The following is an 18,096-nucleotide window of genomic DNA, read 5'->3' on the forward strand; positions in this document are numbered from 1 at the left end:
ATTGTCGTGCAATAGCACCACATTTCTAACGGCTGCTATTAAGAGCACCCTCTTTGTCGACAAGGTTTCTATTGGAGTACGCCTATGGGTGCCGATCCCTGAATGTGGTATTTAAGATTCAATAGGGCAGTTTTTTTAGCTCTCTCACTGTAAGGAGACCTCACAGCAAGTGTCCCTTAATCACCATATTTATTTAAACTTGTACCAAATTATATCATCCAGAAGTGCAAGAGAAACGTTTTATTATACAGTCCTTCAATCCAGAGGCAAAGTTTCTCTAAGTCAAAACATGGTCCTTCGAGCCGGATAGAAGCAGGGCTGTACGGTGAAATTGTGTTGATAACCAAAGGTGCCGAAAGTTAGTACGTCGTCAAGAAAGTGTCAAGACATTGTGATAAAGACAGTACAAGAAAAACCTGGAGAACGCAGCTGGGAAACGGAGCACGGCAAAATCAAGATGCAAATCATACTGGGTGAGTCGGTTCCAATTAATCCCTTTATCCTCTGAAATTTATGCTGACTTGACGCGGTGATTAGGGAAACAATTTCAAACGGTGATCAAATCCTTGGGTCTAAATTCAAGGATTGGTGCCAAAAGTACATAGGTACCCAAGAAAAGGAAAAACGTTACAGTGCCCTTTTCTTGAAGTGTACAGCGGGAATCTAAACAAGGGAGAGGGCAATAAATTAAGAACAGGTTACTGAATATTGTACAATGGCTCAACCAAACAGTATCCGTAAAAGAGCGGCATTAAAATCCAAAATGACCCTTTTCAAAACCTTTTTGGGAGGATTTGAGAAGCAGCTAAGTGACCAAACAGTCACAGAGCTCGATTATCGACAACTTCAAACGAGAATAGATGCCTTGGACAACGTCCTTTTCGAGTATGAAGAAATTCAAGCCAAAATTGAAAGTGAGGAGAATAGCGCGGATGTAGATCTCGCAGAACGCACCTTATTTACCAACCAATATTTTGATTTAATTTCTAGAGCTAAACATCATTTAGAAACTTTTTTGCAAGAATCAAATGACCTAAGTAATAATAAGTCTGCGTCATCTCCAACCTCGATTAGGCGTAATGCTTCTCATGATACAAATGTTAAGCTTCCTCCCATAGACATACCTAAATTTGATGGTAACTTTCAAACTTGGCTAGAGTATCGGGACACATTTGAATCAATGATCCATGCTAGTACGGTTCTGAGTAACATTCAGAAATTTCATTATTTGAGAGGTAGCTTGATGGGAGCTGCGGCGTTGGTTATAAAATCTTTGGAATTTTCGGCAAGCAATTACGAAGTAGCGTGGATGCTGTTGTTAGAAAGGTACAATAACCCCCGCGTGTTAGTTCAGAATCATGTAAAAGCTCTTTTTCAAATCGAATCTATATCAAAGGCTTCGGCAGAGCGTATAAGATGGCTAATAGATACGGTCTCTAAACATATGCGATGCCTCGAACAGGTGAAGGAGCCCACCGTGGACACGTTAATCATTTTTCTGATAAGTTCAAAACTAGACAGCGTCACATCACGGGAATGGGAGGAATATAAAACGAAAAGGGATCTTGAGAACACCTCCCCGTCTCTGGAGGATATGAAGAAATTTTTAAAGAATAAGGCTGTTTTATTAGAAACAATAAAGATGAACCAGACTCAGGCACAAGAACCCAAGAATGAATTAAAATACAGGCAGCAAAGGGAAGTACGAGGGTTAGTTACGGGGACGTCAAATTGCGCAATTTGTAACCAAGAGCATGTAACCGCAAATTGTGAAAAATTATCAAGTCTAAACGTACAAGAACGTATCAAACGGATACAAGAACTTAAACTTTGCATAAACTGCTTAAAGTTCGGACACCATAGTAAAGTGTGTAGGGGACGTCCTTGTCAACGGTGCTCATTAAAGCACCACACGTTGTTACATTTGGATAGGCGTCTCAACGCTAATCCCTCGCAGAATTTTCAATCTGGAACCCGATCTAATATTTCGGGTACCGGAAACCATGATACGGGGAACAATAGTCCGGGCTCCAATGCGTCCACCGAAAAGAGATCGGGTCAGGTACAAGAAACTAGCACTCTTTGTGTGAATTCTGCTCATCCAGCACATGTGCTTCTTAGCACCGCGTTAGCGAAAGTTTCGACTCCCGAAAAGAGATCAATTAACATCCGGGTACTATTAGATTCAGGATCTCAATCTAACTTCATACGTGGAGAGGTAGTTGAAAGATTAAAGCTGAATAAACAGGAAATCAACATGACTGTAACAGGTTTAAATCAACTAAGGTCGAGTGTAAAACACAAGTGTGATATCATAATCGAATCGTTGTACAATGCCTTCAAAAGAAAAATATCGTGTCTAGTACTTCCTAACATAACGGGAAACTTGCCGAGTGTACGTGTTAACACACAAAATTATAACATACCCTCGAACATAAAATTATCCGATCCAGGGTATGGTGAACCTAGTGAAATTGACATGTTAATCGGGGCGGAAGTTTTCTGGTCGCTGATTTGCGTTGGTCAGATCTCTCTCGGAAAGAATAAACCGATTTTACAGAAAACAAGACTGGGATGGGTAGTTTCAGGATCGATTGAGACATTTCCTAGTCACCCGAAAAATAATATGTACTGTCACTTGACACAAGAAATTGACATTCAAAATCAATTATCGCGGTTTTGGGAGATAGAAGAAGGGTTTTCATCTCAATCTAGTCAATCCGAGGAAGAAATAGCGTGTGAAAATCATTTTAATCAACACACCGTCCGATTAGAAAACGGAAGGTTTCTAGTACGCATCCCGCTCAAATCTTCTCCTGACGATCTCGGTGATTCATTTCATCAAGCAAAAAGGCAATTCTTTGCGCTCGAACGAAAACTCGATTCAAACCCAAATCTAAAATCTCAATATGTCGAATTCATGACCGAATACATAAAATTAGGGCACATGCAAAGGGTGTCAAGCGCAATGCTACATAAGCACGCATACTATATGCCACATCATGCCGTAGTACGTGACGAAGCCAGAACAACAAGGCTTCGAGTTGTCTTTAATGGTTCCATGAAAACGTCGACCGGGGTCAGTTTTAACGATCTTCAGATGATCGGTCCTACCATACAAAGGGATCTAATGTCAATCCTATTGCGGTTTCGGCAGCATCGGTACGTAGTTGCCGCCGACGTTGAGAAAATGTACCGGCAAATTCTGATCGAACCCGACCAACGGTCCTTACAAAGGATTTTATGGCGTGATAATGCACAGAAACCGGTGGAAGTTTACGAACTAAAGACGATCACCTATGGAACAAGCTCCGCTCCGTTTCTAGCGATAAGATGTTTGTTCCAATTAGCCTTTGAATGCGAAAAATCAAATGCAAGAGTGTCACAAGCTATAAAAAATGACATGTACGTGGACGATCTTTTAACAGGAGCTGATACGTTAGAAGAGGCGGCCGAAATTGCCCGCGACATATCTCATATATTGAACGAGGGTTGTTTCAAGCTGCGTAAGTTTTTCTCGAATGAGAAAAACGCACTGAGGTACGTCGAATCTTCTGATTCGACAAATCAAACGTTGAACTTTGGCGAAAACGAGCCAGCAAAGACGTTAGGGTTAATATGGCATTGTCAGGCTGATACCCTGACGTATAATATAGGTACAATATCCAAGGAGTTTCCAGTCACCAAACGCACGATTTTAGCTGGTACGGCACAAATATTTGACCCTCTGGGACTGCTTGCAGCATGTATCATCAAAGCGAAAATCCTATTGCAAGCTTTATGGCTAGAAAAACTATCCTGGGATGAAGCGGTTCCCACCAGCATTCATACCGCTTGGCAACAATTTAGAAACCAGCTTGTAAGATTAAATACCTTACGGATACCCAGATATGTTCGGTGTACGGGGGCAATTAAGGTACAGATACATGGATTCTCCGATAGCTCAGAAGCAGCATACGGAGGGTGCATTTATCTTCGGTCGGTTGATGAAAATGGAGATGTGCATGTTAGACTTCTATGCGCAAAGGCCAAGGTTGCCCCGCTTCATACCCTTACTCTGCCCAGACTCGAACTTTGCGGTGCGTTGGTGCTATCTCGTCTTTTATTAAAGGTCACATCCTCTATCAATATAAAATTTGACGAATGCGTCTTATGGTGTGACTCATCAGTGGTACTTGGGTGGTTAAAAATCTCTCCAAATCTACTGAAAACCTTCGTAAACACTCGTGTTGCAGAAATTCAAGCGATCACGCACGATTATGTGTGGCGGCATGTCCCTTCGAAGGACAACCCCGCAGATTTATTGTCTAGAGGGTTAACTCCATCTCAAATGCTAGAATCGGAAATGTGGTTTCATGGACCGAATTGGCTGAAAGGTAACCCCTCGACATGGCCGTCTAAATTTCGGCGAAACGAAAATTTACCCGAAATGAAAATTATTTCCCGAGCGTTTCTCACAGTATATAACAGTGAATTTCCATTTGAAAGATTTTCGAGCTATCATCGAATCAAACGTACAGTGGCCTATATGTTTCGTTTTCTACGAAACTGTACGGCAAAGGGTAAACCCAGCACCACAGAGCGAGGTGGGGCGTTAACTAGTGCGGAAATAGCCAATGCCGAAATTCGCTTAATAAAGATTGCCCAAGAGCAATCGTTTCCTGAAGATATCTCTAATCTCATGACAAACACTGAGCTCAGTCATAAGAGTAGAATTTTGGGACTTACGCCCTTTTTGGCGGAACAGTCAATGCTACGAGTGGGTGGCAGACTGACGGAGTCAAATTATTCCTATGAGAAAAGGCATCCTATACTGTTAGACTCTAAACATAAGCTCACTAAACTCATTTTTCAATACGAGCATCATCGGCTATTGCATGCCGGACCTCAGCAGTTGCATTCCTCCATACGGGACAAATTTTGGGTTATTGGGGGAAGAAATTTAGCGAAATTAACTTACAGAAAATGCGCCCTGTGCTTTAAATATAATCCAAAGATTGAAACACCACTGATGGGTAATTTACCCAAGGAACGCCTACTGGCAGAATTCCCCTTTAAGGTATGTGGAGTTGATTACGCAGGACCGTACTTAGTGAAAGATCGAAAGGGTCGTGGATCAAAAACTTCCAAATGTTGGATGGCATTATTCATCTGCTTTGCGTCCCGAGCAATACATTTAGAACTTGTATCAGACTTGAGTAAAGATTCCTTTATCTTGGCTTTAAAGAGGTTCATATCACGTCGGGGCAAACCGACATTAATTTATTCAGACAATGGCACTAACTTCAAGGCCGCTCAGTCTGAGTTGTCAAACTTCGGTACCTTTTTACAAAAAACACAAGGCGATATAGTCAATGCCATGACAAATGAGAGTATCGAATGGCGCTTTATTCCCCCTAGCTCGCCCCATTTTGGCGGTCTTTGGGAAGCGGGTGTTAAATCTAGTAAGTATCATTTAAAACGGATTTTGGGTGCTCAAGTACTGACCTTTGAGGAATTGTACTCCCTTCTTACCCAGGTAGAAGCAGTATTAAACTCCCGACCACTTAGCCCTCTTTCAACCGATCCTATCGATTTGAATCCTTTAACCCCGGCTCACCTGTTAATTGGACGACCCTTAGTCGCCCTTCCAGAACCCGATTTAAGGACGATCACTACTAATCGGCTAAACCGATTCCAACTGATTGAACAAATGCGCCAGCATTTTTGGGATAGATGGCATAAGGAGGTGGTGTCTGAGCTGCAACAGCGAGTTCGTTGGAAAAGGAACCAGCATCAACTGAAGGTTGGTACCTTGGTTATCATCAAAGAAGACAACACACCAGTGATGAATTGGAGACTTGGACGGATCTTAAGTGTCCATCCAGGCAAGGACGGAGTGGCCAGAGTGGCTACCATAAAGACTGTTCGCGGTGAAGTAAAGCGAAGTTTTGCTAAGATATGTCCGCTCCCATGTAATGATAAGACTGATAGTGACTAAAACAGAAAGTGTTATTGAAAGTGGACGCTTTCAAGGTGGGGGGCATGTTCATGACTGATTTTAAGATTATACCTAGTGATTAGATAAGCACATTCACATACGGCTATTAATATTATAACTTTGTATCTTTACGTTAGTTATTGTACTTTGTCATGCACCCAGAGGCGACGCCTATGAACGGTCACTAATTGACATTATTCCAGAATGCCCAGATGTGGGGAATCCTTTGTTTGAATGATGATGGTTCCTCGAAAGGGACTAACTTTCTCTCCATTTGTATTGTCGTGCAATAGCACCACATTTCTAACGGCTGCTATTAAGAGCACCCTCTTTGTCGACAAGGTTTCTATTGGAGTACGCCTATGGGTGCCGATCCCTGAATGTGGTATTTAAGATTCAATAGGGCAGTTTTTTTTAGCTCTCTCACTGTAAGGAGACCTCACAGCAAGTGTCCCTTAATCACCATATTTATTTAAACTTGTACCAAATTATATCATCCAGAAGTGCAAGAGAAACGTTTTATTATACAGTCCTTCAATCCAGAGGCAAAGTTTCTCTAAGTCAAAACAATTGTTATCATAATTCCTACTCTGCTTCTTGACAACTTAATGCAATACCTATTATTATAGTTTGGCGAAGGTGCTGTGATAAATAAGTTAATGAGCTCCTAGCTACAACGGAATAACGATAGTACTTAAAAGTTTAACAACTCGTGTTAATTAAAACAAGATATATTCTAAATCCTGTTAAATTGAGAAAAGCATATTGAATATAAATTTAATGTATTTAGACGCAATTAATAAACCATAATGTATAGAATAATGAATGAATTTGTTCGAGGTATTTGGGCTATTAATTTTGTAAGAAGAAATGATACGAGTTTATGCCACTAATTGGAACATTTAATATATTTTATAAACATTACAATAATCATCAAACTAATCAATCGCGAAAAAATACTATACGTGCGTACAAAGAAGGAAAACAAAAGCTCTCTACCTTCAAACTATATGTAATTACAACAAAACGATAAAAAAGTTATTGTTTATACATTAAAATATTGTTAATTTGTATATAAGACAAATTTTCCTTTTGTAAATCTAGCAAATGTTGTTCAATTATTATAACAGAACAAAAATTGTTACTGTAATACAAACCGCGAAATTTAAAAACGTGAGGACAAGTTTTAAAACTTTCAATTAAATAATTATCGTTCGCGTACAATCAAAGACATGAACGAAGCATTTCAAAGTGCATAAATTCATCGCAAAGACCAAACGTCAATGCATTCGTGTAATGTTTTTATGGAAAAACTATTTTTACGTTAGGCCCTGGTGCTTAAGATTTAAAATGATCGAAACTGAATGTTATTTGATACAAATAAATTACCAGGAAACACACAATACCCCGTTTATCTTAACTAAATTATTGATGAAAAAATATTTTCCATCTGTTATGAAAAAAAGAAACGGATAATAGGAAAGAATACTTTTCCCCCATGTTATTCCTGTCCCACTTAATCAAGTACACGTCTCACTTGGTAATTTTTTTCTCTTTAAACAATGTCTCACATTGCACAATTGTTTTTTTTGGCTTTAATTACGAGACAATATTTCACAACTTACCAAATATCTTCATATAAAAGTAGCACTAGAATCTGGCTCTATACTGGGTGTCCTAGATTATATGTGACAGCAATGATCTGAAAACCTCATAAATATAGAAGAACAATTTAAACACAAAATTTATAAGATATTCGCAGAAGTATAAGCTGGACATATGTTTAAACGTATGGCGTGTCTTAAAAAAGTGCAAGAGAATTCAACTCTTTCTTTTAAATGAAACTCTTTGTATATTTTCACATTTAATTTCCGTTTATCTTATAAGTTTTGCATTTAAACCATGCTTCTCTCTCTACGAAATTTTGAGGTAGTTGCTGTCACATGAAATCTGGAACATGCAGTATCATTGCGCAATTTTGATATTAGTTTCTTAATCTTCTGCATTTCAGGCAAGTCTCCTTTCTCAGAGTCCCTTTTACACAGTAGTTGCAATTTTTTGCTATATCGAACTGATAAGGAAAGGAACAGCCTCATGCTGGTTTAAATTTTAAAATAGAGCAAGGTTTGTACTCGTATTCATTAGGAAATTCTGGTTAAAATAAAGTTATTTAAACTTAAAAAATATGTAGTTTTAGCTTTTTTGCTTGCGACTAAAAATCGTCTAAATACCCAAATATATTATGCTAAATTCTATTTGTCTTAAAGAAATATTCTCTCGAGTTGGAGCTTTCTCCAGCGATCAATAAATAAAAGGATTCAATTATTCAATGTTTGCGAAATTAGTCTGGCATTCGCTGCTGGTCCAATGTTCCACAAGCTCAGCCTCCATAGAATCCAAGGCTTTTTTTGAACTCTCGGCTAAACTGGAACGGAGGAGCCTTTTATTTGCTTCCAAACTCTAACAGAAAAATGAAAAATTGATTACAAGTTGGATATTTGCACTATATAAATAATGAAGAATCAAATCACAGAAATTGTGAATGTTTTATCAGCATCTGGTACAACTGCATTTCTCAGACTATCAACAAATATAATAAATTATAAATGAAAATCTAGAAGAAAATCCGTACGTTTAATATGAAAAAGATTATGTAATTACCTGTTTAGATCCTTGAGCAACAGCCGCCACCGTACTGTTCAAGGTATCTTGATACTTTTCAGGCCAACACAGCCTCGAAATCAGTCCACGCCTGCAGGCCTCATCAGCAGTCAATGTCTGCGAGGCATACAGTAATTCTCCTGCCTTAAAGTCAACTTTTGCTAACTCTACTTCTACGTAAAACTATTTACCAACTTACCAGGCCATAACTGGCTACATAGGGAACTGTCAATAAGAAGCCCGCCTCTGCGACACTGCCTAAAATAGCATAGGAAGTGTTGAAAGTGGCATCATCGCTGGCAATTACTATATCAAATAACGGTAGCATTGTTACTGCCAACCCTGAACATTGTCCTTGAATTCCGGCTACCAACACTTTCGGGAATTTTAACAGAGTACTTAAAAAGTCCCTGAAAATCAATTTTGATGTAGAGAGAATCATAATAGTTATATTGGGTCGCCAAATATGAATGACTGTTGATCGTGGAGATTTGAAGAAAATATTGTTAGTAAAAGTGATCTATCAATTATAACTGGGAAAAAAAAAATAAAGAAATTAAAATATTTCAGTTTTTTAGAAATAACTGAAAAAACGAGAATAATATAAATATAATCAAGTCATTCTTATTTGATCGCCTAACAATCATTCATGAGCGAAGATCGGCTCAAATCAACAGCAATATTTCATAAACATTAAACCGTTCCACCATCATTGTAATATTAATTTAACAAAAAATGCAAGACAGTTGTCTGTTATTATTATACCAAACCCCTGCATCCACTTAAAGTTTTGTGGAAAACCCAAAAAAATACTTTCGTAAAATGCATTTTGAGACAAGCAATCTCCAGGTTTTGTGGGATCAACTGGAACAAGGTCAAGACTTGTTTTGAGTCTATCAACTCTTATGAGTCACTTTCCAATCGACCTCACACAAAAAAAAATACAAAAAATTAGTATCAGTAGTTAATCTGACCTGAGCTTGAACCGTGCTAAAAACATAGGCTTACTTGACTAAGACTGCCAGTTCTTTGGCATTACTTTGTCTCCTTCCTTCTTTATCCGAAATAAGCGACCTGTAATCAAGACCTTCACTGAAGATGCTTTCTTTGCTTGACTTAATCAACACCACGTTGCAATCCTTTTCTGTAGATATCTTGTTTAACGCGGTAGTTAATTCGCTTAAAAGCTTAGAAAATATACCAAGTTATACAATGTTATAAATCACTGCAATTGGAACTCACTTCCGAGGTGAAGTAATAGCTATTGCTACTCTCACTGTGCAAATCTATAATGATGCTCTTATTGATTTTCTTAATAGTGAAGGTGTTGAACTGTCCTATTCGATTTTCGGCCCGTTTTTGCGCTTTCTCCTTTTCCTGTGTCCGTTTTGGTCTTTTAATTTTCAGCGGGTCGGTTGTGGTGCTGACAGGAATCTTCTTTGATAATCTATCTGTTGATGCAATAGAAAAAATCACTAACACATATATTTATACGAAATGTCTCTGAAATTACTGTACAACATTTGATCAAAAACAAGGCGTTCTAGACAAACTTGCCTATATCTAATATTCCTTCGTTTTGCCCCTACAGAGTGCCAAAGTTCTCAAATTAATGTCGTTTTCTTCAAAATAATTGTTAAACGATTTTTATCAATTTTCATTAATTTTGGAACTAAGAGTTACTACATAAATTGGAGTGTTTTGACATGAGCGAAATATTTTTTTAATGTGTGAAAACATTAAAAATATTAAATAAAAATTTGTATTTTAGTTATTCCCTGTACGAATGACTTAAATTTTTTCTCTGCCATAAGTTGTCTTTTTTGAAACTTTGTCTTTTGTAAAATTTTCGCCAGGTATACAGTTTTTCTACAAAAGAAATATTTACGATAAGTTGCAATTCATCGTTGTTGTGAAAACGACGTAAAAAATGATTTTTGCGTTTCCTACGCAACAATAAAATAAATATCCCGTACATTTAATATACCGATAGTGTTTGCTATGATTGTTGTTGATCGAACTTGAACTTATTGCAAATTGTTTAATTTTTGATCTTCTAAAATGAAATATTATTCTATCACTGAGAAAGTTGACATGCTTCTAGAATATGTATTCTGTGAGGGAATGGACGTATGAGTGTCAGAGTCTGTCATAACAAATATCCAAATCGCAAAATTCTGAGCTATCAAACTTTTGCAAGTATTGAAAGACAACTTAGAGAAACAGGTAGTTTTAATCCAAATAATGTTTATTGAGGATACCAATGCCAAAAAACGCAGAAAATTGAGAAGAAAAAAATATGGTTGGCCATCCCAGTTAATTGGTAGAATATCCATGAAAGTAGAAGGTACCAAAGAAACCCATTCCTCATCGAGTTCCCAAAAATTCCCAATATAAAAATAAATGCGAAAAAAGTCTTTAGAAGTGAATCGAGAGGTAGAATTATGTTTATATTATATATTTATTGCAAATATTGAAATAGATGCCTGCATAAGTCAGAAATGTGCTATTAATAATTTTTTTTAGAGATAATTTAACCTATAAGCTTTTAGAGTACACAGCCCTCGAGGTTGTTAAGTTTTTAACAAACCGAGACAAAATATTAAGATTGATAAGGACTTTCTTTATTTTATAAGTATATTAAATATAAATATTGCGTATTTAATACCGTATGAAATTCTAAACTAGTATTGTTCTTGAAAAACTTCAGGCTTCTTTTTCGATCAAATTCTCTTTGCAATAGGAAAAGTATTTTTTATTCCGTCAGGGTATGTTTGCATATTAAAACTACTGCCTTGAATTCGAAATTTTTACCCCATTTTACGAAATCTGGAAACATCACATGTTACTTCCTATCGCGTATCGTTTCGAAGACCGATCGGTTGTACCTTTACAAAAGGCAGGTTGTAAATTTTTTGTACGTTTTCGTACCGATATCACTTCGTAGATGATTCACTCGAATGTTACCGCGGCGATGAACAAGATGTTCGTAATGCGCGTTGCACTAATAATTGGGATAATCGGATTTTCTTTTGTTCTAAAGACTCGTGAGGTATGCCGTTAGTACATCCATGATTTAGCAAGTGAAAGTGTGCGGCATTTTACTGTCATTTAGTGAGTGAAAGTGGATGTTGCTGACATGATCCTGGCTCATGCTTTTGGTACTCAGGGGTGAGTTTTGATTGTTGTTTCTTGTGGTTGGCATGAAAGTTTTGTCAGGTCATTAAAAATTACGTAATTAGAATTTTCGTTGAAAGTGAAAATTATTTGTAGGTTTTTGTAGTGCCTCTTTTGAAAGGCACTTAGAACCATCTTTCTATTCTTCATCTTCATCTTTGGATTTGCGCGAAAAATGACATCGTAACTTGAGCTGCTTCAAAGATTTTTAAAACTTCAAGAATTAATACTGTCTTTTTTTATGGTTCAAGTCTCAACTGTGTATTCACCTGCTTCAAGTCGAAATTAATGTGAAACTTTAACTGGTTTGAGAATTTTCTTTAGGAATTAATATTGAATTTTTTTCAAGAAGAAAAATTGAATTCTTGAAACACTGCACCATTTTTAATATTTCCACACATTAAAAAGACATCCCATTCACGTCAAAACATGCTAATTTATGTAGTAACTCTTAGCTCCAAACTTGGTGAAAATCGATAAAAGCGTTTAGCAATTTTGAAAAAACGATATTAATTTGAGAACTTTGACGCTCTGTAGCGGCAAAACAAAGCAATATTAGATATAGATAAGTTTGCCTAGAACGTATTATTTTTGGTTCAGGAATTTTTCGTCAAGCGTTGTAGTCATTTCAGGAACACTCTGTATAATTTTAAATTATATTATTATGTAAACACAGCGATGAGTGATCAAATTGATCTAGAATTCAGCCAGCTTATTCTTACCTACGTAATCAGATTCAGCAGAATCGTCTTTGAGAAGCAGCGTAAAAATAAAATATACAAATATTATAAAAAATTGCTACAAAAATACAAATAATCATTTAAACAGCAGACCTAATTTGGCATTCCGTTTTGACGTCATTCCAGAACGGAAAACATTCTAGTTTATTTCGAGAATCGAGCTCCTTAACAGTTACAATTTGTTCATAAATGGTAGTAAAGAACTTTTTAATGAAACTTGTTGAAACTAACACATTAACTCGGTGCACTAAATAGTCAGAAATTCCTTACCTTCACTGCCGTCGAAATCAAGGCTTCCGCTGGTGTCCTCGCCACTCGAAATCGAGCTGCTGGACCTGCGCCTCACCAAATAAGAAGTTTCATTGGTAAAAGAAAATCCCGGAGAAGGTGGCGGGGAACTTCTGCAACAAAATTTCATTGCACGTATTTCTAACCGTGATAAATTTAAATTCACACCTTGCGGAATCTTTTGACTTCTGCCTAGTTATCCCGAGATGCAGCAGCGTCGGAGCAGGAGTCGACTTTGAGGATGAACCGGGCGAAATTCCCGCCTCTTTCTTCCTCAGAGACTTCGGAGTTTCTGATGAAGTCGTATTCACTAGATCGGATTTAATTTGATTGGCCTGAAAGACCGTTTTAATGAGCAGTAGAAAAAATTAATCTAGGGCCGACGGTTATAGAAAAACCTGATCTTTATGCCTATACTAACCACACTGTACAAATTTTCAAATAAATCTTACCTTTTTGGCCAGATCCTTTAGAGTTTTGTCCACATCCATAACAGTCTTTCTTCTTTTCTCCTCAATCGGGTTCTTCTTTAAATCATATAACATTTTAATGGCCCCTTCATCTCCTAGCAACTTATCAACCTCAGACATTGATTTAGGTTTCTTCTGTTTTGAAGCCAATTTAGACGTTTCAGGACTGTGTTTTTTGTCTGCGTTGTCTAATTTCCGAGGGGAAAGTTTATCATCGACTAAAAATATGATTACGACACATTTTGACACAACTATGGTACTATATGTATATAAACAAAGTGAATAAAGAACTTAGAAAAAATAACTTTTAAATTAAGGAGAAAATACTCCTCTGTTTAAATAAAAAAATACCTTTCTTCTCGGGTTTAGACTTTACATCCGCAGCTGACTTTCTTGGCAAGTCAGCTGACTTAAACTCGTTTTTTGGATAAGTGGTTTTTTGGGGTATCTTTAACGGTGACGGCGAATCAGTCTTGATGGCAGCAGTTTTCGCTCTAGGAGCCATCGTTTCATCCGGATCCCAAATTACCTTAAAAAAATTGTATAGTATAATAAATTGAATTTAATCGGTCAGAAACAGGTGAGACAATGTCCTCCAAACGGTAAAAAATATACTAGGTGGAAGTAAGAAAGCTTTAAAAGAAAATTGAAACACTTTGATTTTTACCTTTTTCTTAATCACTCGTGAACTTTTTGTGACATAAGCCGGACTTTTAGAAGCGGCTCCAGCAGTCTCTACTTTAACTTCAGTTGAAGGCACATGGGTTTTCTTCGATGGCGACGGAGTCGAATCAGGAACACCCTCACTAGATTTTCTTTTTCGGGAATACGTTTTCAAGGCCACGTTTACCTAGTAAATGTAATATGAAACTTTTTCTTTACGTTAAATTGTCTAATAAGATGTATCTTTATTAACATTTTTACCATATTTAATTTGTATCCAAAATTAATTTTTTTTTAACCTTTTACCTTGATTTGAGGTTCATCAAACTTCAAAGCATTGGCTTTAATTGGGTTCTTGGGGCCTTGTGGTTTGGTGGACGGAACCAGTTTATCAGTCGACGAAGAAACCTTCCCTTCTGATGTACTGCTTACCCGCTCTTTTGAATACATCTAGAAATCAATAATCTATGAAATTATGTTGACAAATACTAAAAAAATATAACCTTATGTTTGTTGCTCTTGACGTATTTGGTCTTCGGCGACAGATATGGTAAGTCCTGAAGTTGCTGCAGTGCAATTTCCCTCTCCAAGTTTTTCAGATTCGTCTCATCACTAGGCGTTGATTCCTTATTTTGAGGATTTAAGGTAGATATTTCCTCTGAATCGCCATCACCTTTAAGCAAGCTTTTAAAATCACGAAATGTATTAGGTTATTGTTTGCACCTTCAAGTATTGCGAGCAAATCAGAATCGTTATCGATCGCCACAGATGCCTTCTTTTCACTGTTTTCGTTCCCATTGCTGTCTACCTCCATTTCTTCGTCCTAAAATGTATTTTTTACATTCATTTAAATGGTATACAACTGATTAATTTACGTCAGAAACTTTCGTGCTGCTGCTATCGGCCTTTCTGCTCGATTTTGCTTTGGAATTCTTTTTATCAGGAGCAATTTTCTGTGTTAACCTCGAGGTTAGTTGACGACTAAATGATATATCTACAATAGAAGTTTACATTATGTATCAGCGCAAATAAACACTCGAAATACAATACCTTTCTTCTCATCTTGTTTCTTTTTTCCTCTTTCAATTATTTCCTTTTCAATTTCGGCTTTTGATACAATCTGACTGGTCAGATTTCTGTAAGGTACCTTAACACCCAATCTAGATTTGAAATATTATTTAACTTTCAATACAACTGAGAAATTTCTAATCATTGTAAATTAAAATATTGTTAAAAATTTGATTATTTCAATTCCCTGTTGGCTTTAGCATAAATAGTAAATTTGGGATGTTCGATTGCTATTCACATTAACTCACCACTGACCTAGAGACTGGTGACGTAATACAATGTATCTATAGTTGTTAATTATAACATTGAAGACCATTTATTATAAAAGAAATCACTATTCTCGGTTCATGTTAATGAAACTAATAAATATATAATTGTCCATTGTTGGGACTTACCGGGGCTTGAGAGTCTTCCCATTAACAAAGTTTTCTACAGGTTTATTGACGTCACGACCTAAGATATGCAAGGGAATATCGGATTTCGGTTTCCGCCCTCTTGGACGTGGAGCCGACACTCCCTAAACGAATATTAGATGACATTTACAATGTTTACATATTTGTATTACTCACAGTTTCTGCAACAATTTCTCCAATTTCTTGACTGCTATTCACATCCCCAACATCTTCTTTAGAGCTTCCTTCTAACCCCAACCATAAACAATTATAATAAAAATTTAAACTACTAGTTTACAGTCTAACCTGTAGTATCTACAGTCTCCATTTCTTCAATGGTTTCTTCAACCATCTCACTTTCCTCAATCTCCTGGTTAACTGCTGTTTCATCTATTTGTTCTATGTTATCAGCATTTTCAATCTCAACTGCAGGATTTGACTCCAACTCTTTGTGAGTAAAAGAAATAGTAAAAACTTTAATATTTTTATAATTGGCTTACCTCGTTCTAAAATTATTGAGACTGATTCAGTTGCAGGTTCTTTTTGTTCCTCAGCAACTTTATGTTGGGTTACACCATTATCTATTTTATCTGCTTCTTTTTCTGAGTTATTTAGGGGATCTGCAGATAAGGCTCCTGAAGGTGGAGTTGGGCTTGATGCATAATTAGTCTCACCCTGAGATTCAAAATTAAGTTTTAAAGTTTATACCCTTATCAAATTATACTAAATACCTCATTTGAAGTTGCAGTAAAATACGTATAAGTGGTTGTCTCAGATGAATAGGTTTGTTGCTCAGTAATGGCTTTTTCTTGATTTGTTTCAGGGGCATAAGTAGCTGGTTCCATTACATAAGTGGTTGACTGGAGAAAAAGCGCAAAAAGAACAAAATTGGAAAACCGTGAAATTTTATATCAAAATACTTAAGCAATCTGATTAAAAATTATGGTTCAACTACTTATAGCACTTTTCATTAAAAAATATACCAATTTTAACAATTTTCAAAATAAAACTTACATTTGAAACATACTCAGTCTGATTAACAACCTGTTGAGCATTATCATCCCCATACTGCTGTTCATATTGATAGTCAACTTGTTGAATGTGTATGTTTTGTGCTTCAGTGACATGAGTAGTGCTATAAGTCTAAAATTGTGTGAAAATAAAATATAAAAACGAAATAAATAAAAAAAAAAACAAATGAATAACTTTGAAAAACTAACATAAAATATGGAAATGTTATGAAGAAATTTCTGAATGCAAGTTGACAAATAACAAATAATCACTTACCTGTGAACTCAAATCCATAGTTGAAGCTTGATCATTTGCAGGGATCAACTGTCCCTCAGTAGTGTAAATATACTGAGTTCCAATGTTTTTCTCATTTAAATTGCTTTCGGCATAGGTTTCTACGTGAGGTTCCACAACAGTGATTGAAGTATCCCCTGGTTCTTGCATCATGGATGATCTGACAGGCTGCTCAGAGCCTACCTAACACTATGAAATTTTTAATATTTGTTGATATTAACTTCTTTACAAAATTATAAAATGTGTAAAGTTTTTTACAAGGATAGATTAAAATACAGGCTGTTTCTTGAAGATATTCTAATGCTATAGAATGTGCTTCCTTGAACCATTTTATGAAGAAAAGTGTATAGTATGAACTTAGTTTGGTAATCACTTTGTTTACCCTTTTTGCACTTGCCTACTTTTGTAAATAACTTAAAAATGGTATGAGATAGAAGGTGAATACAATTGGGAATTTTACTTATCAATATACATCTATTAGGCACAAGGCCGGTAAAGCCTTTTTCTTTCTTGTTAATCATAACACAACACAAAAAATATCAAATCAAGGTGTTACATGATTCCTGAATGGGTCTCTTGAAGAATTGTTGAATTACAGCTTAACTGTCACTGATAAGCCTGACCTGTATACTATGCATACACAAAATGTTTATGTTAAATTGCTGTTATTGTGACAGGAATGTATTTGTGATGGATATCAAAATTTATGAAGTTCAAGTTTACATGCAGTAAGTTTAAGCCATGATTCAATACGACTCTGCTTTAGTTTAGTTGTTTATTAAAAGGAGAATAGTGGATAGTTGTGTGGTGCCCTCAACTAAAATTGAGATCAAAACATTTAAAATAGTTTCAATATACTGGAATATATTGAATAAGCTTAATGCGTTTTTGAACGGTACTTAGTAAAAAAAATTGTTGCACTAGGGCAATATGAGTTCACTAAATAAGCAAATAAACACAATCAAATCAACACCACAAATTACCTCGTTGCCGACGATGGATCCTCGTAAAATACCTCCTCAAAGAGGCGAATTGAAAGCACTGCGTAAAGGTTCCCGGAATTGAGAGGAAAGTCTGCACAGTTAACTTAAAATTCGTCTAATAATTGTTATGCTAACTTTAAAAAGTAATAAAGAAATAACTCTTATAGTTTACAGTCAGGAGTTACTTTCGGCCATTTCAATATCAGCCATTTTCACAATACGTCATCGACTTTCTTCTTCTTTCCGGTTCAGTATTAAGCTTAGAACAATGTTTTATCTCACTTTTTGACGAGCTAGAGTGAGATGCACTGATATTAAGAGACCTCTGGATCTAATTACCGAACATTATGTAAGCCAGAATGGGGTAGG

At 36.3% G+C, this 18,096-nt stretch overlaps 2 protein-coding genes across 8 annotated transcripts; one reads left to right on the forward strand and one right to left on the reverse strand.

The window, feature by feature from the left end:
• The first annotated feature begins 715 nt into the window (after positions 1–715).
• Positions 716–5,980, forward strand: LOC136415575 (uncharacterized). Its single transcript, XM_066400211.1, has one exon. It carries the CDS (start codon positions 716–718, stop codon positions 5,978–5,980), a length of 5,265 nt encoding a protein of 1,754 aa, XP_066256308.1.
• Positions 5,981–6,860: 880 nt separating this feature from the next.
• Positions 6,861–17,959, reverse strand: HIPP1 (HP1 and insulator partner protein 1). Of its 7 annotated transcripts, none has more exons than XM_066400522.1 (24): positions 17,728–17,959; positions 16,727–16,923; positions 16,454–16,582; positions 16,171–16,299; positions 15,940–16,114; positions 15,746–15,886; positions 15,617–15,687; positions 15,443–15,564; positions 15,030–15,139; positions 14,855–14,973; positions 14,703–14,802; positions 14,483–14,652; positions 14,286–14,429; positions 13,984–14,166; positions 13,668–13,845; positions 13,299–13,534; positions 13,015–13,181; positions 12,829–12,959; positions 12,541–12,567; positions 9,884–10,092; positions 9,650–9,828; positions 8,841–9,051; positions 8,642–8,785; positions 6,861–8,440 (listed from the first exon to the last, which is right to left on the reverse strand). In XM_066400522.1, exons 2-24 carry the CDS (start codon positions 16,895–16,897, stop codon positions 8,303–8,305), a joined length of 3,384 nt encoding a protein of 1,127 aa, XP_066256619.1. In that variant the 5' UTR covers positions 16,898–16,923; positions 17,728–17,959; the 3' UTR covers positions 6,861–8,302. The 7 variants fall into 7 exon arrangements, with proteins under 7 accessions (XP_066256619.1, XP_066256618.1, XP_066256620.1 ...); XM_066400521.1 differs by having other exon boundaries at positions 16,727–16,927; XM_066400523.1 differs by having other exon boundaries at positions 15,617–15,684; positions 16,727–16,933.
• Between the last annotated feature and the right edge of the window lie 137 nt (positions 17,960–18,096).

Source organism: Euwallacea similis, chromosome 20 (genome assembly GCF_039881205.1).
Source record: "Euwallacea similis isolate ESF13 chromosome 20, ESF131.1, whole genome shotgun sequence".
Classification (NCBI taxonomy): Eukaryota; Metazoa; Arthropoda; class Insecta; order Coleoptera; family Curculionidae; genus Euwallacea; species Euwallacea similis.